This window comes from Cryptomeria japonica, chromosome 6, assembly GCF_030272615.1.
Source record: "Cryptomeria japonica chromosome 6, Sugi_1.0, whole genome shotgun sequence".
Taxonomy (NCBI): Eukaryota; Viridiplantae; Streptophyta; class Pinopsida; order Cupressales; family Cupressaceae; genus Cryptomeria; species Cryptomeria japonica.
Genome location: NC_081410.1, coordinates 318,279,729 through 318,303,712, shown reverse-complemented (window position 1 = coordinate 318,303,712; position 23,984 = coordinate 318,279,729). Strand labels below are relative to the sequence as shown.

Here is a 23,984-nt window from a genome sequence, read left to right as displayed (position 1 = left end):
TATAAAAAAAACAACCCAACTAAAATAAATCCAGAACGAAGGGGAAATCGAGGCCTTCAATTTTCACCATTACAACTAGCTTTGTTATTACACAGCTAAATATTGGGTGTCATATAGCCGTTGCTAAAAGTGGGGTACGTTAAAAGATGTTAAGCGTGGGATGGGAAGAAAATGAATGTGATTTAAGGTGGGCCATCCCAAACGAGAATGACGAGACGTTGAGACGGCACATTGGCATGGCGGACGCCAATCAATTATTGAATCCATTTCATAATCCAGATCATTGTTCCTGGCAAACGCTGGATTTTGCCAAATTTACTACTTTTTTATTCTCATTCACTATTGTTCCCCTCAATTTCTTTCCTGCTACGCGTTCCAATCTGTCTGAGTAATTTGCGCCAGCATCTGATCTCGTATTGAAGATGAACGATCTATTGAAGGTAATGTGAGATTATTTGCGAAAATTATATTTTATGCCAATTCTTTTTATCAGGGAATAGAGAGTGCTTAAGAAAATTCGTGTGTATCTTGGCTGGGCCTAAATTTATACTCAGACCATTCTCTTGATAATTATGTTAAACATATTCAGCTGGCAAAGGATCGATTTGTGTTTACTTGATCGGCCTTATGCCACTGCACACTGCACACTGCACATGCTTCCATGCTAAACTACCACAAGAGCTAAAAAGCTGCTTTAATATACTTTGTAAGGCCAAATTATTACTGAAAACTGGAAAATGTCAAAGGCATAATAAAGCATTCAAAGACAATTTTTAACACTCAAAAGCTGCCGAATCAAGGCATACTGAATGCATGTGATCAGCAAATGTAATAGATTGCGAGTGATAAAAAATGGTAAGGGCAGTAGATGCAAGAGTTCCTGCACCTTGCCGAGGTTCATTGTTTTCGTTATAAAGTAATAATAGTGAGAATAATTCTATTTTTGTTATGCTCATGGTTAATATAGGCTGGAGTCTCGCAACAGACTTCTGATGTCATGGACATATGCCAATTGTAAATACTTGCAATATCCTTAATACAAAATAACTCAGTCCTTTCGAATAAAGAACATTATTGGCATCAGAGCTGTCTAGATCTTGGAGCCAATTACTTTTTTTCTTGAGCTTTCTTATCCTTGATCTGGTTTCGCATAATGTTATGCCCGCTGCTGAATGGTGCAGCCTCTATTAAAAATTGAGCATTTTCTCAACCTAGTCATGCCTGAGCATTTTGAAAGGTCTAACGCTAATGCTGTTCTCCTTATGCTTGATACTCTCGTCATATAAAACAAGCTTCTCTTCTAAGATAGAAACCTGTAGAAGCCCTGGTACTGGTTGAAGGAGCCCTGACACGGGTATCTGCTATAAAGATATATTCCGCCTCATTTGATAAGAGTATGATTTATGAGCGTTGTTGGAGCTCCCTTGACCCATTTTCCTTTGGGCTGTGTCGTTCTTCACCAGAGAATTTGGCGAAAGTACACGCTCAGATTTAATAGCGCATGATGTACTAGCTATTTATGCGATCAATGCATTATTTATGCATTCACGAAGAAAACAAATAGTTTAGTAAAAGTAGGGAATGTTTTAGAACCATTAGAATGGTCACACTTATAGCAAATCAACTATTTATGTCCTAGAGAAAAAATGAAGCCATGGACGTGTTATGTGATAGTGGCACGATAAGTATTTAGCGTTTGGAACATTCTCCAAATATTCCCGTCCCTGCATTTTCTTAGCTGGGATGTGATTTAGGGTCTCATGATATTTAGTGGCTCTTATGTTTAAGGTTTCCTAAGTGTTTTGAGTTTGAGCACTCTTAAATGCTACTGGAGATAGTTTATCAGACTACAATTTGGTAAGCAATCAAAGATTTTGGGAGTTTATGAATTTCAGTGATTATTATTTTCACCTGAGACAAGCGATTCATTGATTTTTTTAAACATTACAGTGATGGTTTGATTGGGGCTTTTGCCCATGAAGAAAAAAACCAGTAACATCATGAAAGAGTTGGAAGCTAACTGAACCATCCTCAAGCTACAGAGGCATTCAAGAAGTCATCCTAAATTTGTTGTGAACCCAAACGTGAAAATGTTAACTACAGCCATTACACAAATATAACTGAAATATAGAGGTGGATTTAAATCTGCAATATTTTTTCCTTAAGCGAGTACTTGTAAAACCTGAAATTAACATAAATTAAATCTGTTCTAGTATCACCTATACATAGAACAACCCAAGCTCTTAAGGGAACTACCCTCGTGTGGAGAAGCCACATCCCTTGCTTACAATTCCAGAGAAAACTTTCTTCATTCAAAGACCCTTCAGGAATGAATATTTAAGTTCTTATAACGGAGAATGCTAGGGGATAGAGAGGAAATCTGCTGGCAGTAATCTTCCTGGGCTGATCAGTCACCCTCAATTTATAATCAACTGATCAATTACTCTCATTCTATTTAGGTAATACCATGCAACAAATCCTAAACATACTTCTAACTAGGTGGTATTTGTACCTTTATTTTAGGAATTCAATCTGTTTATTTGATTATATGCACAGATCGTAAATCTGTTTTTGATTTTAGGGAAATGTGTTTGATTTACTGTTGACGGACTTTGACTGACTGTTGGTTCATTAGAAGTCCACTCTGTATTTGATTGGTCTCCAATCATGGACAGTATATTGGGTGTCTCAAGATATCAGTTCAGGCATCTTTAGCAGGCATATCCTTCTATTAAATCAGGTATTCAGTTACTTTCTTGGACAGACACTTAACTTGGGTGACAAGGATCCAGTCAGGAATTACTATTAGTTTTGTTGGTTGAAAATTTTGTACACTTGGGGGAAATATACAAAATTGTGGTTTCAACCATAGCACACGAGTAAAAACTCTCCTAATTAAGGGAAGGCTCCCTCTATCTAACTAAAACTGAAATAAAAACAGGATGGGACAGCAGTCTTCCTTCTTTCTTCAAGAAAGACAATATCCTTTTCTCTTCATAGAAAAGGATAGCGATTGAAAATGAACAGTAGTAACTACTTTCAAGTGAAATGAGAGAAAGGAAATGAAGTTTCCTGAAAGCGCAAAGACTTCCGTCACTTCCTTCGGGACGGGACAGCAATATCAAGCTCAAAGACTTGACTATTGGAAGTCCTATCTACCCTTTGCTATACTAAATTTTACAATGAATAAAAGATAACAGCTCAAAGACTGGAATGATCTATTCTTTCAACACAAAGACAAGAACTAATGCAAGCTCAAAGACTTGCTGCTCCTTCTAGAGATTTTCCTGTTTTAATTAATCTTCTCTACTTGCAGCTCAAAGACTTCAAATCAGATTGGACTAAGCTCCTTTAGAAACACTTTGCATAGAAGATATAAAAAGATTCAAACTCAAACATGTAGCTCAAAGACTCAAAACTTGACTAATCCTTCTTTATTATTTTTCAAAAACTTTCAATCCACATACATAAGCTCAAAGACTTCTTGCTGTAAATTTGACAGAGTTTTTGCTTGCCTTCCAAAAGATAAAAATTACAATAGACTCCTCCAGTATTTATAGAAGAGGAGCCTTGAGAAAAAGGTGGGAGGATCCTAACTAACTTGAGAGATTCTCTCAACCACCAAGACTCATTCAATAACTAACTAAGACTTATTCCAACTACAGTCCTAATTGGACACAACTTATAGTTGCCTTACATGTAATTACAAAAGTGCAAGTAATGTGTAACTTGTGTTTTACAAAAAATACTTTTACATGTAACTTGTCAAAACGAAATTACAAATGCATAACTAAAATTATTCCATGTGTCTAAAGACACGACTCTAACTGCATCATCCTTTGTCTGTGATGATCTTCATGTCGCTTCAGGATGCTAGAACTTGAAGTATTATAGATTGGTAAAGACATCTTGAACCGGAACGGGAACTTGCATCCTTGTCTTCTTGCTTGGGGTAGTACTAGCTTTTCAAGAGGGAACGGGCTGCCTTCCTCTTTTCATGTCATGGCCATCTTTGTCTTGAAAGCATTCTATGCTCTCAACCATGAATTGTTGTTGTATCTCTTCTTTGTATCATCCTTCATTCTTGAAATCTTCTTGCAAAATAAGGCCCATGCCTTAATCCATTGATTTGGTAGATCGTGTGTGCAAACCGAACTGACAAGGGAAGGGATAAATTGATGCAAAAATGGGCTCACAAGTGAATTTCGGGTTTTGGAAGCTGCATTACATGTGTGGGAAAAACAAGAGCATTAACTTGCAAATGTGGGAACAAACATGCAACTTCATATGCGTAATGGGTAACTACAAGTTTGCACTTGTAATCGGACTTTTAAAACTCAATTTCAAGTGTTTTTTGAGTGCATTTTGGACCAATTTCGGGTTCTGGATGGCTGACCGCAGGTAGACTTTAAATGGGGAAAATGAATGAAAGTGTGAAATGAGTGGATGAAATGGTATGTACGGATGATGGAAATGAATATGAAAAGATTTTGAGAAGATCATCTTCAAGAAAATGGGAAGAACTTGATTTTTAAATCATTGAAGCTTGATTTTTGGACTAAAGAAGGTTAAGTCTTTGTCCAAAAAGGGAAGAACACTAGTTTTCCTCTTACTTGCAATCGGGTTTTTAAAACCCGAATGCAAGTAAAGAAGGAGAAATTCCAAAGGGGAAGAACAACTTTACTTTACAAATTTCTTTGTAAAATGGGGAATTTCCTCTCATAAAAACCGATTTTAGGGAAGAACCAACCATTTACAAATTTACAACTAGAAAGGAGAAACAATAAAACAAGAAAACAAGAAAAATGAAACAAGAAGAAAATAAATCTTACCTTGCTCCAATCTGAAAATGCCTCTCCAAAAGATGATCAATCTTTGAAATAAAGAAGAATATCTCTTAAAAAGAAATAAACCGTATTCCAAAACCCTAGCCATGTTTTTGAAAAAATGCCCAAAACCGAAAAACGTGGCAGCAAATGCATGAGAAATGGCATGGAAAATGGCCAAGACTCTTTCTAACCTCAACACCTTAGCATACCAAGCCAAAACGATTCATAACATTGATGATTTGTGGCATTCCAAATGGCAAAAAAAAGTTCTTTTTTGAAAAAACGTGGCTGCTGTTATAAAGCATAAAAACTAGCAATCTTAACCTCCATGTGGCGTGAAAGGTGTCTAAAAATGCATGGAAATAGGAAGGAATCCTAAACGCCTTCCTCCTCCAACAAATTCTCCACAAAAATTTGCTAAAAATCCTCAAAAAAAACATTTTTCCTTGCAAATCGGGTTTTTTGGAACAAATAGCAAGTTTAAAATGCATTAAACAATGAAAATCGGGTTTTGAAAATGTAATTACAAGTTTAAAATCCTCAAAAAAACACTTTATGAGCAAAATCGGGTTTTAGAAAAGAAATTACAAGTAAAATTACTTGTAATAGGGAAATAGAATTCCCTTTACAAGTGATTTCACTTAAAACATGTAAAGGGGTTTTAAAATCCCATTTACAAGTTTTATTTTAACATTATAAAAACAACTTTAAGCTATAAAGACATGTAAAGGGGTTTTAAAATCTCATTTACAAGTTTTTAAACACTTAAAGTGAAGCTACTGGTAATGGGGGTTTTAAAACCCCCATTACAAGTTTTATAAAAACTTGCAGTTGGAGAAAAATTCCCCTACAAGCCTAAAAGCTTCAAGGGGGTTTTGAAAAACAAATTACCAGTTACTGGTAATCATTGAAAAATTCCCCTACATTGAAGCAAAAACATAGCAAATGGACTCGAAACGCGACGAAATTTGAAACGTAGCTTGGGGATGGATTGAGGATTAAGCCAATCCAAGGATTAGTCAAAATTCTGCCTCGGGAAGTGTGCCATAGAGTAAAAACTTCAACTTGCAGTGACTGTTCTGAAACCCGAAATTGCACAGAAAGCTAGGAAAAAGAAGACCAAAACTCACCAAAACTTGGACAATGATGGCAAAGACACCCCCCAATGATTTGACACTATCAAATGTGAGTTTTTTACCTCGTAAAATGTGCCTTGGAGACAAAAATGACACTTTTAAGGCAAAAATTTGTAGGGGTTGTCACATTTTTGAGAATCCAAAAATGAGGACAACAAGTTTGCCTTCATCATTTGATGGGAGTAGGGTTGGAGAAGCTTGTAGTTATCGTCCGATCACCTTCTTCAGCCAGGAGACGTGGAATGTATTATAGATTTTGGCTGATGGAAGTAACTTGAGTGTGTAGGCTACCAGACTGACTTTCAAAAGAATTGTGGAGGGTCTATACTATTAGGGTGACAATTTCTCAGAAGCTCTTTTCTTGAGAGAAGTCTGCTTGTGTGGTTGAATTTTGAGGAAGACTTGATTCCTGACCTCGAATTCTCTCCCAGCCGATCATGTGCTGTTTGCAAATTTTTCTTGGTAGCCTGTAAAATCTGTTTGGCTCTCGAAGATGAAATCTTGCATGGATGGTACCTTGGTTTCTTGTAGGTCCCAATGAGTCAAGGGAGAGAGGTCATAACTGTCGAGTGCCTTACATCGTGTCATGCCTATGGACATTTGGTAGGTGGTGTTGTTCCAGTTTTCTGCTAGAATGAGACATCTGAGCCAGACTCTTTGCAGGTCAGCTACATAGTTACAAAGATAACCCTCAAGTGTCTTATTTACAACCTTTGTCTGACCACCATTTTGAGGATGGTAACTGCTGCTGAAGGATAAGATTGTAGGTGAGCTGAAATAATTCCCTCCAGAAATTGCTAGTATACTTTGGATTATGATCACTAAATATGGTTTTTGGTAACTCATGTAGTTTCTAAGTGTTCTCCATAAAAGTAACTGCTAACTGATATGTCTTGCAAGTAGAATCAATGTCAACAAAGTGAGAGTATTGGTTATTCTATTAGCTATAACATAAAGGCAATCCTTACCATTGACTTCCAGTAAACTAGTAATGAAATCCATACCGAAGGACTTCCAAAATTTCACTTGGAATAGGAAGGGACTGAAGGAGTACAAGGTCATGCACAGTTTCATTCTTGTTCTGTTGGAACTGTTCACATGATGACATGAACTATCATACATCCTTTAAATCCTTCCATTTGTATGTCTTTCTGACCCTTGAGTAGGTTTTGAAGAATCTTATGTGTCTCACTGATGGCATAGCGTGGTTTTTAGCTATGACTTAAGGTTTGGATTTTGAGCTGGAGCTAAGGACTACGTTGTTATTGGACTACATTGTTATCATGGACGATCAGTCCATTTTAGAAAGTATAATTTTTTGCCGTTGAGTGCTGCCTATGGATCTTCTAATAATGCAACCAATTTATCATCCTTTGGATATTCTGCTTCAATCTTACAATGTCATTCAGGTAAAGACCATGGAGACAGCATTTAGGCGTGGAATTTGGGTAAGGGCACCAGCTGCTACATTCTTTTGGCCCTTGCAATATTATGTATCTCAATGATGGCATAGAGTGGTTTTTAGCTATGACTTAAGATTTGAATTTTGAGTGGGAGGACCACACTATTATCTACACTATTATCATGGAAGATCAGTCCATTGCAGAAGGAATAACTATTGTCCTTGTGTGCTGCCTATGGATCTTTTAATAACGCAGCCAATTTATCATCCTTCGGATATTCTGCTTCAATCTCATAATGCCAATCAGGTAGGACCATGGAGATAGCATTAAGGCCTGCAATTTAAGTAAGAGCGTCAGCTACTACATTCTTTTGGCCCTTGCAATATTGGATATCAAAATTGTATGCTTGAAACTTGTTTACCCATTTTGCTTGCTGTTAATTAAGATAAAGTTGGGAAAGGAAATATCTCAAGCTGTTATGATCAGTTCTTATGGTAAATCTCCCATAGAATAATTGTTGTTTAAATTTCGATAAGGCATGCATAACTACAAACATTTCCTTGTTGTAAATGGAAAGGAGCACAGATATAACATAACAGTACCACCGCATAATTGAACACATGATCACTTAGATCTTTATTTATATGTGATAATGTCTGACCATCATTTCTCGACACATTTGCTTGTACGTTCAATTTCAAGAGAAAGGGGATTCACTTTCATAAATTAGTAACCTTCGGCAACAAAAGCTTCCAACCAATGATGTTAGCAGAGGTATTGACAATGGAATTAGATTCAAATTCAGATCCACGTTGCCCTCATCGATCATTACAAAAAAAAAACATGACACTAGTAAATATGAATAAATAAAAACCTTTATGTTGTATACCCGTTTCAAGCTCAGACATTTCCCATCACATACAAAGAGAGAAATAGTGATGGAGAAAATGGTGTGCTAGTTTAGAGTGCTTGCCCATGAAAGGAGATTTGTGTGCTAGGTCATGGAGTAGTTGCCTTGCCTACAATGGTTTTTAACATTTTTTGGTTATACAACATAGTGTCATGAGAATGTTGCGTTTGTGTGTATCTGAAATGGTGAAAAAAATGGTATTTTATTTGGTATAGCTGGAAGAGTAATCAAGCAATATATGAGCCATGTGTTCATATTCAAAGTTGCCGGTCCCAGTTCGGAATTGGATTTTGGTTCGAGATTCGGGTTCGCAAATTCATTCATTGTTTTTTTGGGGCAGGTTTGGGTTCGTCCGTACAAAAAAGTGAAAAACATATAAAAAAAATAAAATAAAAATATATACATATATATGTATTTTTTTGATTGGTTAATGGGACTCGCTTTTGACTGGAGCTTTGAACCAGTGAGGTCACATTGGAGGACCCCATCCCTGTGGTTACAATTCTACTGAGACATTAACGCCTCCTAGATTTGGCTCTTGTAGAGATATCGATACTCCTTATGCCTCCCTGCTCGTGCAACCCTCATCTCTCTAATATCTCCTTATCTCTCCACTGCACCGAGCATGACTCCTTATCTCTCCTAATCTCTCCAGGTCTCCTTATCGCTCCGCATCTCACCTTATCACTCCAGTAAGTCTCCTTATCGCTCCACATCACACCTTATGACTCCATCTTCATTCTGATTCAGTCATTCCAAGGCCACGTTGGTTCAAGCCTTAACACTTCGAACCACAACACACACCTCAGTTCGTGGCGGCCAACATACGTCAAGATTCCTCTGGCATATCGTACTACACGTTTCAGCTGTATCGTACCTGTGGGCTCCATCGTGGTCAATCTAGCTTGTCCGTCACACAACCACTGAGCAGCATGGCATTAACACCATTTGATTTGAAGTCAGCAAACACAGGAAATGCACCCCCACTGAATGACCTACAGGGAATGAGAATCGAACATACAACCTTCCCTATTCCAGGGATTGTGACATACCGTCACGCTGCGGGGTGAACCCCAAAATATATACATATATGCAGCAGCAAATAAATAGAAAAATACACCACCATATATATTAAAGCTGTAGACTTTTAGTCCAAATGGTAAATAACATAGCAAAATGCCAAAATACATCACCATAACAATGTTTAAGTTCAAAAATAATAATGTCAACATTAACAATCAGCCATCACTGATCAAATATCATCAAAAGTCATCAAACATATCATCATCATCCTCCTGTGGCAAATTAGAAGAGCACAAATAGTGCCACTGGCAGTGGTACTAGCAATCTCAGCCTCAGGAGCAGCCTCATGATCACTAGGTAGCTCATCATCATCATCCTCAACTCCAAGTGCATCAAGGTGGGCAATTGAATCATCCAATTTTGCATGCTCTGGTTCAACATCCCAATGCTTTGCCTCCCCTTGTTTGTAGGTATTGTCTTTGTGTGTTAGGAGCCTCAAGTTTGAATGCACATAGACCAAGTCTTCCACCTTCTTGGAATGTAGTCTATTGTGTTTTATTGAGTGGATGAAGGAGTATGTGCTCCAATTCCTCTTGGATGATGATGAACTAGCAACCTATCAAGATTTTCAATTTTGAAATTAGAGATTTAAGAGTTATGAATACAAATTTTAAGAATGAAGAAATTAGAAATTAGAATCTTAAGAGTTAAGAGCTTACTTGTGACAAAATTTTGATGGCAATGGGTTGTAGGTGCTGGTATATTTCTCCATGGAAGTACCACCATTTATGAGCATCAACATTTGCCTTGTCTTCAAGAGCCCCAATACCACAATCATCTGTGCTTGCGAAACTCATGACTTCAACCCTCACCACAACCCATAATGAATCTCGAAAGAGTCTATGAAGGGCTTGTTGACATGTTTTTTATGACAGCGTCGAACATAGAATAAAGTTGCCTAATGGTCACTTCACTCTCTCTTGATCAAAGTGCGATTGTATGTTAAGATTGCAAGAAGTTCAAACAATCGACTCCAAGGTTCCTTCAATGCGTGGACGTGACTCAGTTGGCTGATGTCGTTTGCTGGTAATCCAAGGGGCCTTACGTTTGCATCATTCTTTCACTTCTTTGCTGTGGCTGGAACTCCATCATTGGATATGGCAATTCTGCGATGCTGCTACTTCAAACAGACTAAAATGAACTGAAAGTAAAAGGGAAAGGGTTTAGAAGGATCTAAATCTACTCCTAAGGGTAGTGATAACAATGAATAGTGCTCTAGTGTACAAATTCCAAATAAAACAAGCTCTGCTTCGCCAAGTTTAACTACAACTCCGCAAGAACCGATGCAATCTTCTAGGGATGCTAGAGGATTTCCAAATCGAGAAAGTACATTTGAATACCCAAAACGGCACAATCCAAATGACTATCCACAATCGAACTTAGCACGAATTTAGGGGGCTCAGACTAACTTTACACTGCAACTTACAATCAACAAGATGCAAAAAGTATGAACCATGGAAATTCATCAGACACCATTACATTCTCTATTGAAATCAAAGCACTATACTCTAAGTGAGGAAGGTGAAACCATGCAAGTCTTGAAAAAATAACTTAAGTGGACACCATCAGAGAACAATGTTTCACTGTTATTATCCCAAAACTTATCGCAACAATTTCATACAAGGCTCCCTCCTTTACATATGAGGGGTGGTCACCCCTTTATATAGGCCTCAGGCCATGATTACATGCAAACCCTAATTAGGGTTTTCCCTAAAAGATTCTCCACTCAAGATGCAACAAGGTGGGAATCTCCAATTAATAACCCATCATGCCCATATACAATTAATTCAAAAGTACCCAAAATAGCATCCATTGCGCATTAAATGCACCACCTCCTTCAAATTCGCCCAACATGCGTTGAATATTCATCCATGCAAAAATCACCCCATTATGTCATAAATGATCCATCATTTCCACATGCGGCGGCTGCATGCAAAAGGAATCTGCCATAAATTCAACATGCAATGACCGGGTCGCCATTTGGTCAAATATTCCGGTAATGAATGCGCCACTCTACTACCATGTGTTCAATAGATCCTCGCCATGCAAGTGGACCCCGCTGTTGTATATCCGCTCCTGCACATCTGGAATTGTTGGAGAGGGAAAATTCGATTCAGGAAGAATTTTCTTGAAGTCTCTTCAACTTTCCTTGCTCAGAGAAGGTTTTTCATCAATTGTGCACATTTCCTATTTTTTAGGAAAATTTCTAAATTAGGGTTCCAAGGTCCAGGAGAGAGAAAATTCTCCTACGAATCCAAATCTGTAAAAAGTTTTGAAATTCGGATGTGATTTGATGCCCGGGAATGGATTTTTAAAAACTTTTCTTGGGGGAAATTTCTTGTTTAGTTCATCCTTGATTCCTTCCTTGCCTTAGAAATTTTATCTTCAATTCATCCTTGGATGTGATTTCTTGTTGTGGAGGAATTCTCCTTTGGAAATAAATTTGTTCCTTACCCTGAGGAAGGAAATTCTTCATACTAGAGTTGGCTCATATAGAGATCATGAAGTTGCTATTGGGTACAAGGCAGCCTGTTGTGACGTTTTCACATATCGCCCCATTCCAAATGAAACCTCCTCCACCTGGTATTTGTTGAACCATTTCCACATATTTCCATTGTTTAGAACCTGGGTCTGTTTTTGAACCGGGAGTTCCTAGTGCTAGAAGCACTTGCCATTCTATGAATGTTGAATCTATAAACAACATACAAAGGCACAAACCAAAATGAAAAAATAAAATAAAACTAGAGAATTCATTTCATTTTGTAAAACAAATGCAAAGAAAAAAAAAAAATATCAACAAAAAACTACCTCTTTTGTTGAAATCTTCCTCTTCAATGTCTTTGAGGAGTTCTCAACACTTGCAACCTGTTGATGTGTATTTTGTACACGACCAAACACAGAATAAAATACCTAAAAGGTACCTTATCCTCTCTTGATTAAAGTCTCCGAATGCTGAAGATGTCGCGAAAAGGATCATTCGGGATGACTTCAAGGTTCTTTGTTGTATAGGATCTCTACGTGTGGATAAGCACCAATGGTCGTTGTATATGCTGTTTCTTCAAGGGGCCTTACGTACTTTCAGAGAAAGCTTGTCCGTGTTACTCTCTTTCCAAATGCAGGAACAGGATTTTCCTAACACTAACATATTTTCAAAAAATGTCAAAAGGTAAGGGTTTCAAGGAAGAGATACTTAAACTATTCCTAAGAATGACTCAATGAAGACTAGACTTGATGAGATTCTACCAATTTCAGTTTCGCCAAGAAATTACAACTTTACTGGAATTGATGCGATCTTCTAAGGGGATTCAACAGTTTTTCAAATCATCAAGGATATAGATACTATCATAGAGATACATATCAATACTTCCAAGAATGATTGAATTCTTAATCAATCTCAAGGTGTCCAGTTGACCACACAAGGCATCCTTACAATCAGTAAGAAGCTAGTGGTTTGGAATATGAATCTTATCAAGGATCAAGCACAACACTTCGTCTTTCAAACTCAAAATCTAAATGCTATTTCGACTGAGAGTGATTCAAGAAGATAAACAATCATGAAGATAACCACAAGTATTACAATAAAACACCATAACTTCAATATTTTATTGATCTCATAGCCAAATGGACAACAATTGTTCAAAATTCTTTCTTCACTACTCAATCTTGCTACAACAATAACTTTCTAACTTTCTTCTCTTTAAGCTCTCTCTCTTCTCTAGCTTTTCTCTCTGTAACCTTTGAAATGAAATGAGTGAGGGTATATATAGCATCCTCAAATACAATGAATGGCCCAGATCAAAAGAAGATCAACGGCTGAGATTTTGACACATAAACCCTAATTAGGGTTTGTTACAAAAAAGTCCCCATTTAGATAAACATCACTAATCCTTAGCCAATAAAGAATTGGCACAAAAATCGAGGAGACATAGACCAATAGGAATTAAGCTGCCACATCATCCTATAACAATTTTTCATCTAGAATGTTGTTCCCTTTCCTATGCTCTTTCTTAGCATATTCAATGAATCTGGACACAATTCCCCCAATCTCAGCAATGGGAATCTCAGGAAGATTCTTCATTCGTTCTTCCAAGTGAAGGACTTGATCAAAAGCAGTGAGAAGAGTTGTCTCCCATCCAGGTTCAAGTTCTTTGGTCTTCTCAATCAGGAACATAGTAGTGTACATCTGATCTCGTTGCTTATCTGTGATGATGTTCTCCTCTTTGCAAAAGATGACCTTGATTCTATCCTCCAACTCTTGGATGTCCACATCTGTCTCGATCTCGATCCGCCTGTCAAGAATGGTACACAACACCTCAAACACCTTATCTTGAATTGGATGAATGATACCTTCAACTCGGCTGCATCTGGTGTTGATGTCTTCAAAAAGGACCTCTTTCATCTGGAGCAGAGCTGACCACTATAGGAGGTTATGGGTTCCTCCATCCATTATCTTTTCTTGTGCCAGAATCCGTCTTGGTGTTTGTCTTATTACTTGTTAGACAGGAATGATAACATCTCTAGTGTGAGCGAATGCAGCTACAGTTATCATTAGATTATGGATAATCTCAAGGACCTGGATAGCTCGATGAACTGTCTTCATCATTCTTGTTGTAAATTCAACGGCTACCGTGTGGGATTTATCAATCCAAGAACTTATAAGTTGAACCAAGCTCTTCACCCTTTCTGCCTCACCTACTGATTCAGGAGGGAGTGCTTGTAAAGGAGATACTGCTGGATCCTGATGTCTCAAGGGCTGATTAAGGTGACTAAAATAGTTCCTCCAAGCACTGACCTCCCTTTCAAGATTTTTATTCTTTTCCATTTCTTCTTTAAGTTTGTCTTTAAGTGCTTCAAATGAATCAGTTGCTTCTTCCATCGCTTGCTCAGAGGTAAGTGGACCAAGCTCAAATGTTTCTAAGTCATACTCTTTTGCAAGAATCTCATCCTCATATTTGTCCACCACTGGTGTAGTTACCTGCACTTTCCTGGATCCTGTCTCATCTCTAATTACCTTAGACATCTTTGTGGCCTTTTTCTTCTCCATTACCTCATGAGAATTTCCTATAAGGCTTTCCAAGTCAAACACATCTTCTTCCTCTTCAACCACAACTATCTTTGTTAGTCTTTCTTTCAGCCAATCGAGAATGGCAGATCTTGTTTCCCTCACTTGTATCTCTTTAGGTAGTGGTCTATCTTCCCGGAAAGGAGATGTTGCTTCATTATCATTCTTTTTTTTGTGTTGCTCATTAGCATCAACTTGGGGAGATTGACTTGATGAATGCTGAGGTGTCTGTCCTTTCTCTTGTTTATCATTCTGTACCATGGACTCCATAGACTCATCAACTTCATATACTATCTGCCTCTGATCTTCCCCTTGACTCGCCTCCTTTCCATGCCTAGAAGATGTGCTTGGTGGGTGATCAGGGTTTGTTTTTTGCTTCTTCTTGGAAGGTTTTTTCTTCTCAGGTCCTTCTTTCCTCTTTGAGCCTTTGGAATGAGAAGTATTCTCACTCACACTTGCTTCTCCTTCTTCTGGTCTTGCCTCCAAAGTAAATGTCATTGATACATTCTGCTCCTTCAACTTTTGATGCTGTACATCCACCCATCTGCGAGTGCAGGATAAAACGGGAGCCATCAAAGCTCTCAAGTCTAAAACCTCGGGTTCATTCCAATCTATCTTCACTTCTTTGTCCTCTTTCTCATAGGACGACTGGAGGTATCTACCATTATCCTGGGCTTGATCGGCTACTCTATAAACTTTGCACTTCCTGATGAGATCTAAGGGTAGCCTGGAATGCATCTTTCTTTTAACCTCTAAATCACCTGGGAGATTCATCCAAAAGTCCTCCACCTGAAACTCATGCTTGTACTTCCTACCGACTGTCTCCTCCATATAACCATGAGGGTCAAAATTCTCTCGCGAGGCAAAGGATGTGAATGAGTATAAAGATAATTCTTTCTCTGCATCTTCTGCGGCTTGAGTATTAGGACACACCTCAACTGAGTTCCCTAGTATGATGGGCACGGGAATCCCATTTCCATGCTTGTGTCTGGATGCCTTCGCATAAGCTGCCAACTGTCTAGTCACCTCAAGTAGTACTATCCTGTCTGTTGGATATCTTGGCAACATGTAAGGAGGTGAAGGACACCCATGAACTCTGATGTATGTAAACTTTTGAAACTGGATGAACCATGTGCCATACTTCTTCACAAGGTCTTGTGCATCCAGAGACAGTCAATTGTGAATTCCCCCTTGCAATATCCTGGTAATGTTCATCGTGAAGGTGTCATTGACTAACTTGTAGTCACTTCTAGGTGGATGATGCAGATGAACATAAGAATCACAAACCCTTATTTCTCCGGGTCCTCTTCCAATCACTCCTCTGTGAGGTAGCCTTGCATACTCGAAACTCCTGATCAAGGCATATATAACATATGAGCTCATGTGGAATGATTTGGTGGGTCTTAGCCTTCTCAACTGCACATCCAGACAATTGCTAATGATTCTGGCCCAATGAAGCATTCCCTTTCCTTGGACTATCACTTGTATGAAGAACATCCACTTTTCGAAGAAGAAGGCTTGAGAAGCACCTGTAACTCGATTGAGCAAAGTTATCAAGTCTCTGTATTCCTCCTGGAAGTCAATCCTATGTGGTGTATTGGGAATCTTGTCCAGGCGAGGCCGACTTTTGAGCAACCAATTCTTATTGATGAAGTTCAAACAAGACTCAGGATCATCTTCATAGATTGACCTTGCTCCTTCTAAGCTTTTGTAAATCATGTCTTTATGGTCCGGAAGATGAAGATGAACATAAGAATCACAAACCCTTATTTCTCTGGGTCCTCTTCCAGTCACTCCTTTGTGAGGTAGCCCTGCATACTCGAAACTCCTGATCAAGGCATATATAACATATGAGCTCATGTGGAATGATTTGGTGGGTCTCAGCCTTCTCAACTGCACGTCCAGACAATTGCTAATGATTCTGGCCCAATGAAGCATTCCCTTTCCTTGGACTATCACTTGTATGAAGAAGAACATCCACTTTTCGAAGAAGGCGGCTTGAGAAGGACCTGTAACTCGATTGAGCAAAGTTATCAAGTCTCTGTATTCCTCCTGGAAGTCAATCCTATGTGGTGTATTGGGAATCTTGTTCAGGCGAGGCCGACTTTTGAGCAACCAATTCTTATTGATGAAGTTCAAACAAGACTCAGGATCATCTTCATAGATTGACCTTGCTCTTTCTAAGCTTTTGTAAATCATGTCTTTATGGTTCGGAAGATGAAGAGCTTTGCTTATAGCTTCCTCTGAAAGGTAGGCTAAGATGTTCCCGTCTTTGGTTATGATCGTCCTTGATTATGAGTCATAGTGGCGGGCACACTCGATCATCAACTCATGACACTTGACTGCGGGAGGGAAACCTGCCGCCTTGATGATGCCACTCTCGATTATCCTCCTTCCAACAGGTGATAGCTTGCCAATATAGGGAACCTCTTGAAACTTCTTCACATTGAAGTTTCCTAAGTTGGTGTCTCTGACATTATTCCACTTGGACACGATCCTGGTCTCCAATTCGTCGCTCCTCTGATCTTCCTTGATGAGAGCCTGCCGACTAGTAGATCCTCCGGCTTTGGGGGTCGTCATTTGATGCCTACACAAAAATTTAAGATTAGTCTTTAAGCATCATACCTTAAAGCATAGCTTTTAAGAACTTCCAAGGGAATAATTCAAAACATTAATTTGAAAAGGACATGATTCCTCAAATTAATTATGAATGAAAATTGGATTTTCAAGACTTAAACTTTAAAAAAATGTTATGAAAATCAAAACAAGTCTTGAATAAGAGCTTCGAATAATTTGATTCTTCATACCTTCTCCTTTGAAAGCCTAACTATGAACCTTGAAAAATGAAGAACGAAGATCAGACTTTACTGGATAAGGATTGAATTGCTGGCCTTCTTGGATGAATTATGTCTTGATTAACCTTCAAAAGAAGTTCGCCTTCCACTAGCTTCTCAAAATCTGGAAATTATCCTTCAACTTGCTAAGAAATTCGCTCCTATGATCTGCTCCTCAAATTCGCATAAGAAGGAATGAATGAATGATTTGGAAATGCTACAACACTCCTCTCTTATATAGGGCGCTCACCCTAGTTAACCATGAGGCTGACCTAACAAATTAGTGATAAAATGAGATAAAATCCCTTTTAAAAGGGGGCCGACTTGCTTGTAAAAGCAAATAAATGTATTTGAGCGCTCACCTTTATTTTTTCATTTTTGAATTAATTTCAAAGCTTTAAGGGTGGATTTTTACATTTATTTTAAGGCTTGAAAATTAATCAATTCAATTACAAAGGCCTCAAATTATGCGAACTTAATTTAACCTCCCCAAATGTCTTAATTTTAGCAAATTTGGTGAAAATTTGGGAATATTAAGTTTTGATCGAGGCTTAATGAAGTTTCCTTATGATTTCGCCCTGGACCCTTTGGAAGGGTCAGGAGGGATTTTTCAAATTAGATCTTGAATACCTCATTCCTTGACTCCAAAATCTCCTAGAAGGCAAGCTTATGTTTGTTTTGGCCTAATCAAGGTCTTGCATTTCAATTTTTTATCATTTCTCATGACTAATTAGGTGAAAATGTAAATTTCGCCCTGGACCCTTTGGAAGGGTCAGGAGCGATTTTTACATTTTAGGCCAAAATTCAGTTTAGTTTGATCATTAAACTCCTCCAAGGCAATCTCCAGGGTTCATTTCTCTCCATCATTGGGCTAGCTCTTCAAAATTTTGAAGGAAATGCCACCTTTTGGGAATTTCGCTCTGGACCCTTTGGAAGGGTTAGGAGTGATTTTCTCTCCTGAGTTCAAAATTCTCATTTTTGTAAGTCCAAAACCTCACCAAGGCATTCCAAATGGCATCTTTTACTGTAGTTCAGGCTTAGTTTCACTTGATTTTCGGAGGAAAAGGTGTCTTTAGTGTTTTTCGCCCTAGACCCTCTGAAAGGGTCAGGAGCGATTTTTCTTGCTTAGGCTTACTCCTCCATCATTTTAACTCCAATCCACCTCACAAGGTTAGGCAATGATCCTCTTCATTCACTTCATGCATGCTTGGTTTGTTATTGCAAGGCAAAATAGGTGTTTGAAGGATTTTCACCCTGGACCCTTTGGAAGGGTCAGGAGCGATTTTCCTTCTCTGACCTAGAATCATCAAATTTTGAAACAAACACCTACTCACAAGTGGTCTCAAAGGCCTTTTCTAGCTTGGTTTAGCCTTGTCTTAGCACAAACTTGAAAGGAATGCACTGGTTTTAGATTTTTCGCTCTGGACCCTCTGGAAGGGTCAGGAGCGATTTTTAGGTTTTAGGGCAATTCCTTCATCCTTTCATCTTCAAATCATTTCCAAGTGATAGAACATCATGTCTTACTCTTCTTTGAGTCCTGAAAACCAAAATCCAATCATAAATTGCAAGGAAAATAGGAGGATTTGGAAATTTCGCCCTGGACCCTCTGGAAGGGTCAGGAGCGAATTTCCCTCTTGGCTTCAAAATTTGCATTTTTAGCATTCCAATTCCACTTCAAGGCAATTCAAATGTCTTCTCACACCCATGCCTAAGCTTGGTCTAGTCCAATCTGTGGAAGAAAAGATAGGTTTTAAGATTTTCGCCTTGGACCCTCTGGAAGGGTCAGGAGCAAAAATCTCTCTTAGGCTCAATTCCTTCATCCTTTCAACCTCAATCACTTCAAAAGGTAAAAACACACTTCCTCACACCCATTCAAGCCATAAAAACCAAAAAATTGTTTTGACCTTGCAAAGAAAATAGGTGTTTTTAGGAATTTCGCTCTGGACCCTTTGGAAGGGTCAGGAGCAAAATTCTCAATCTTGACCAAAATCCTTCACTTTTCACCTTGAAACCTCTTTGCCAAGTGGGATTTCATCTTTTATTGCCCTAGGAACAAGGTTTTCATGTCCAAGAAAGGTTAAAAATGGGTTTACAAGGAATTTCGCTCTGGACCCTTTGGAAGGGTCAGGAGCGAAATTGCCTTTCTTGGCTAAAATCTCCATCCCTCAATGCTATCAAACACTTCTCAAAGCAAGATCATGTCCATTCCTCTTTTCAACATGCTCGCCCTGGACCCTCTGGAAGGGTTAGGAGCGAATTCCTCAATTTAGGCTCAATTCAATCATCATTTCAAGTTGATTTCACCTCTCAAGAAAAAGACACTACTCCTCTTTCATCTATGCCAAGCTTGACTAGATTTTTGCAAGAAAAATAGAAGGATTTGAAAATTTTCGCCCTAGACCCTTTGGAAGGGTTAGGAGCGAATTTCCCTCTTTTGGGCAAAATCCTTCATTTCTTCATGACTTCTAAACATACCTAAGGGTTTGAATATGCTCATTCTTCCTTTCGTGATGCCTTAGACTCCTCAACTTGACCAAACAAGGGAAGAAATATCCCTCATAGAGATTTTCGCTCTGGACCCTTTGGAAGGGTTAGGAGCGAAAATTAGGTTTTAAGCAAAATCCCTCATTCTTTAAAGTTGAAACTTCTTCAGGAGGCAAAAACAAGCTATTCTTCTTCCATCATGTCAAAAACTTGACCTTCTTCATTGCAAAATAAGAGCCTTTTGGGAATTTCGCCCTGGACCCTCTGGAAGGGTCAGGAGCGAAATTTCCCATTTTGCTCAAAGTTCTCCATTTTTCATGCTTCCAAATCTCAAGGATGTCCAATCTTTCCCCCAAGATACCCTGCACATCACAATTTAGCCAAAGTCAGTGAAAAATAAGCTCAAATAAAATTTTCGCTCTGGACCCTTTGGAAGGGTCAGGAGCGAAATCTCCATTCCAGGCCAAATTGCTCAGTTTTCAAGTTTTAAACCACCTCATAAGGCAAAGTTAGGTCTTTTTCTAAGCCAGGAACAAAATTGCAAGGCTATCCAAGGCAAGAAATAGTGTTTAGGATGAAATTCGCCCTGGACCCTCTGGAAGGGTCAGGAGCGAAATTCCTCTTTCAGGTATCATCTTGCTCTTCAAATTCAATCAAATCCTTCTCCAGGCAAGAGCACATCAAATTACCTCCAAACATGCCCTAGAAAGCATCACTTAGTCAAAAATGAGGAGGAAAAAAAGAGGTTCATAATGATTTTCGCCCTGGACCCTCTGGAAGGGTCAGGAGCGAAAATCCTCTCTCAGCTTGATTCTGGACATTTTAAACTCCAATTTTCCTTGAAAGACAAACACAAATTCTCCTTCATGCATTTCCATCGAGATCCTGCCTTTAATTACCGACTCTGCTCAACTTACTCAGCCCGGGAAACAAACATGACCCTGACTAGAAAAAACCCTCTTTAAATCTAGACCTGACCTGAGATGAGACCTATTCACCCTGTCCCCTGATCTAACCAACTTGAATCTCTTGAAAGGCATGCTTCATTCTGGCAATCTTGAGGCTTCAGGCAGACGACTAACAACCTCCTAAACCAGACTAGACTTAGCTTGAAAGAAACCCTAAAATGAGCTTCCAAAGTTTAGCCCTAATCTAGCCAACTCAGGCAGACCACTCACTCACTCAAAACCCTGAAAGCAGAGAGAAAAACGAGCAAAGAGAAAGCAAAACCTAAGGCAAAAAAGAGGGGGTCCCCATTCTAATGGGGCGATGTGTGAAATGGTCACAACACAACCACGTAGGAATAGCTCACAAACCAGTGCAGAGCATGCAACAATCACGCTTCAACACTGCTTCAGCTATGGCAAGCAAACAAGAAAGTTTAGCAATGGAGCTAAGAAGTTTTCTTTTTCATTCACAAATGCACAAATGAGATAGGCTCTACCTTTTTGGCCTTTTTAGTGGTCTAATTTAGGGTTGGAGGGTCAAATTGACCAAAATGGGCAAAAAGAAAACTTCAAAAAAAATTAAAAAGTGTCAAATCGCCCAAATTCTCCTCAGGTTCTGCCGTTGGGGTCAAAATTCACTGGAAAAGCGTCAAAATTCTCCCTGGGTCCTGCTGATTGAACCCACAGGGCAAAATACGAACCTTGGGCGAAATTTGGGCGAATTTCCAACAAACCAGAATTTTGGGCGAATCGAACCCAGACCCAGCAGTTGCACAGAAGAATCTGGTAACTTAGTTTGTATTTGTATCTAGTATGTTGGGACATGTAGCAGGGCAGAGGGGGGGGGTGGTGTATCTTGTAATTTTGCTTAAATCTCCATGCTACCATCAAGATCTAATTGGTAGATTTTGGAAAACATTTTTGCCAATGTTTGTTTTGCCCAAATTGTTAAGTGACAATAACAATAGCTGGCAAATTGACAGGAAGAAATGTGATAATTGACAAAAGTCTACATTGGGAGTTATTGGATGCGCTTGGATGTGTCTTAAGCATATATGGATTGTTGAAATGGTTTCACAAATTTGACCACAAAATTTTTGATCCATCAATATTTTCTCTCTAAATATATGGATTGTTGAAATGGTTTCACAAATTTGACCACAAAATTTTTGATCCATCAATATTTTCTCTCTAAATATATGGAATTTCATTCATAAGGCTCTTTGATTTATTTTCCCAAGTGAGAAGAGGAGATTGAGCAAGGGTGAGGAGGGCAAAGTAGAGTTTGGTATGCTGCAGTAGACTAGAGATGAAGTTTTCAAGTTGTTCCATACTCTAAAGAGAGCGAAACGTCTGCATAAAAGCTGCATAGCAATATATTGTGAAGGGAAACAAACTGTCATACTTTTCTTACCTTACAGGGTTTCTTTACATAAATTTGGGGTCTCTAGTGGATCTATAGTTTACTGTTCTGTGTTTGATAGTATCTTGAACTATTATTAGGACTGTAATTTCAGTTGTATACTCATTGTTCTTAATCAAATATGAATGTTAGTAAAAACAATTTAACATTTTAAATTATGTTTTGGTGAATTATTTCTATTGGTACCAGTCAAATACACATCACTTCCATCAGGCAAAAAGCATTCCAAACTGCAGAGCACATCCCTAAGTTCTATATGTCTGTCTCCTGAGCATATTATGTTGTGATTTCTTTATTGCAGATGTAATGTGTGTATAAATATCTCTAATGGCCTTCCAGTGCACTCATTCCTTGACCAGATTAATTCTTAGTCAAAGCCTTGTGAACTGAGTTTTGTCTTGTAATTTAGCCATTCTTTTATGAAACCTGTTTCTCTAGATTCCTTGTGGTGGTAGATTATTTGCTTACACTCTAAAAGGAAGATGGTCTTCAAAGTCCTATAAGCTTGAAATTTTGTTGCACTAGTAACTTAACACTCTTGGAGTCTTCAATTATTTAGGATGCTTGAATTGCAATGACTTTATCATTTTCCCTGTTTATGCTTATTTTACAAATTTTGGCTTCTGGTGTAATTGGGACAACCATTTTGATTTAGAGTTTTGTTTCACACATTTGTTCCTTCGGAAGTTTCAAGTTAGCCCATGCATGTATGGGTAGGACCTGCCTTATCTGAAGTCCCACAGAGGTGATTCTATTGTTTTCTGAACTATTTTCTGGATGGTTGTTTGCTCTGATCATATTCCTAATGAGCAGAAATGCTTCCATTGCCTGCTCCCCAAACCATGCTTAAAACATACCTATCAATTGTGGGGTAAGTTTTAGCTTTGTGTCTCATCAGCTCTAAAGCGGAATCAGTAGAAATGCCTAAAAGAAGGAAAAAGACATTCTTGTTGTTTATAGAACATTTTTAGATTTTTTTTTACAGTATCCTTTACTGTACTTCTTATTGGTTTATTTTCAGGATTCTTTTGAGCTACCTAGAATGGGGGCTTCGAAAGATGAAAGAGATCTTGAAGCAGGGACCTCCATTGCAACTAATGCTTCGGATCTGGGGATGTCAGAATTCTTTAAACAGGTATAGGCTTTATTTTGTGTTTATCCTGTCTATAAGCAACATATCTGTGATGAAAATTCAGTGTTTGCTTCATTAAAAATTATTATAACATAATGGGAGTTTTTCTTCCAAAAATGCTTTAGAATTCAAATGATTTTGTGAAGGTGATCTTTCTCTAATCAAGTTAAAAATTTCAAATTGTTTGGGAAGGATATGCGTATCTCTAATTTTTGTTAATTATTCAGACTTACAATTTGTTTGTAGAATGTTTGCAGATGTTCATTTAATTTTTCAGACTGTTTTCATGTGAGTCTTTTGCTTAACTTTATGTATTAATTTTTTCTTCAGGTCAAAGATATCGAGAAGTTAATGGAAAAGCTGTCTAAACAATTTCAAAAACTTCAGGTACATGTTTTATCTTATGCTAATTTATTTTCAATTCTTCATTCTTCTACAGGGCAATTTATTATGTGAATCCTGTATAATGAGCCCTGTGATTTTCTGTTCATTGATCAATTTACATCATAGATTGTAGCATGATTAGTTGTAAGTTGTAACCTACAGCACATGTTTTTAGGTCTTGTTATTGTTCGTGAAGCTTTTCAATTCTCCTGGAGCACAAAGATTTTATACCCACACTGGAAGATGCAGTTCTCAGTGCTGTAGGAGGCCTTTAAAGAGCTCACTGTGACCTTTAAACAGCTCACCGTGAAATAAGTATTGGATAAGGCAAATAGTGGATGAGCTGGAATATGATTA

At 38.3% G+C, this 23,984-nt stretch overlaps 1 protein-coding gene across 1 annotated transcript in view; it reads left to right on the top strand.

Moving 5' to 3' along the window:
* Positions 1-214: 214 nt before the first annotated feature.
* The window catches only part of LOC131043995 (syntaxin-132), a 116,025-nt gene continuing 92,255 nt past the window's right edge, over positions 215-23,984 (top strand). Inside the window, exons 1-3 of the mRNA XM_057977263.2 lie at positions 215-440; positions 23,133-23,246; positions 23,574-23,630. Coding sequence (XP_057833246.1) covers positions 423-440; positions 23,133-23,246; positions 23,574-23,630 — 189 coding nt within the window. The 5' untranslated portion in view covers positions 215-422. The remainder of the gene's footprint in view (positions 441-23,132; positions 23,247-23,573; positions 23,631-23,984) is intronic.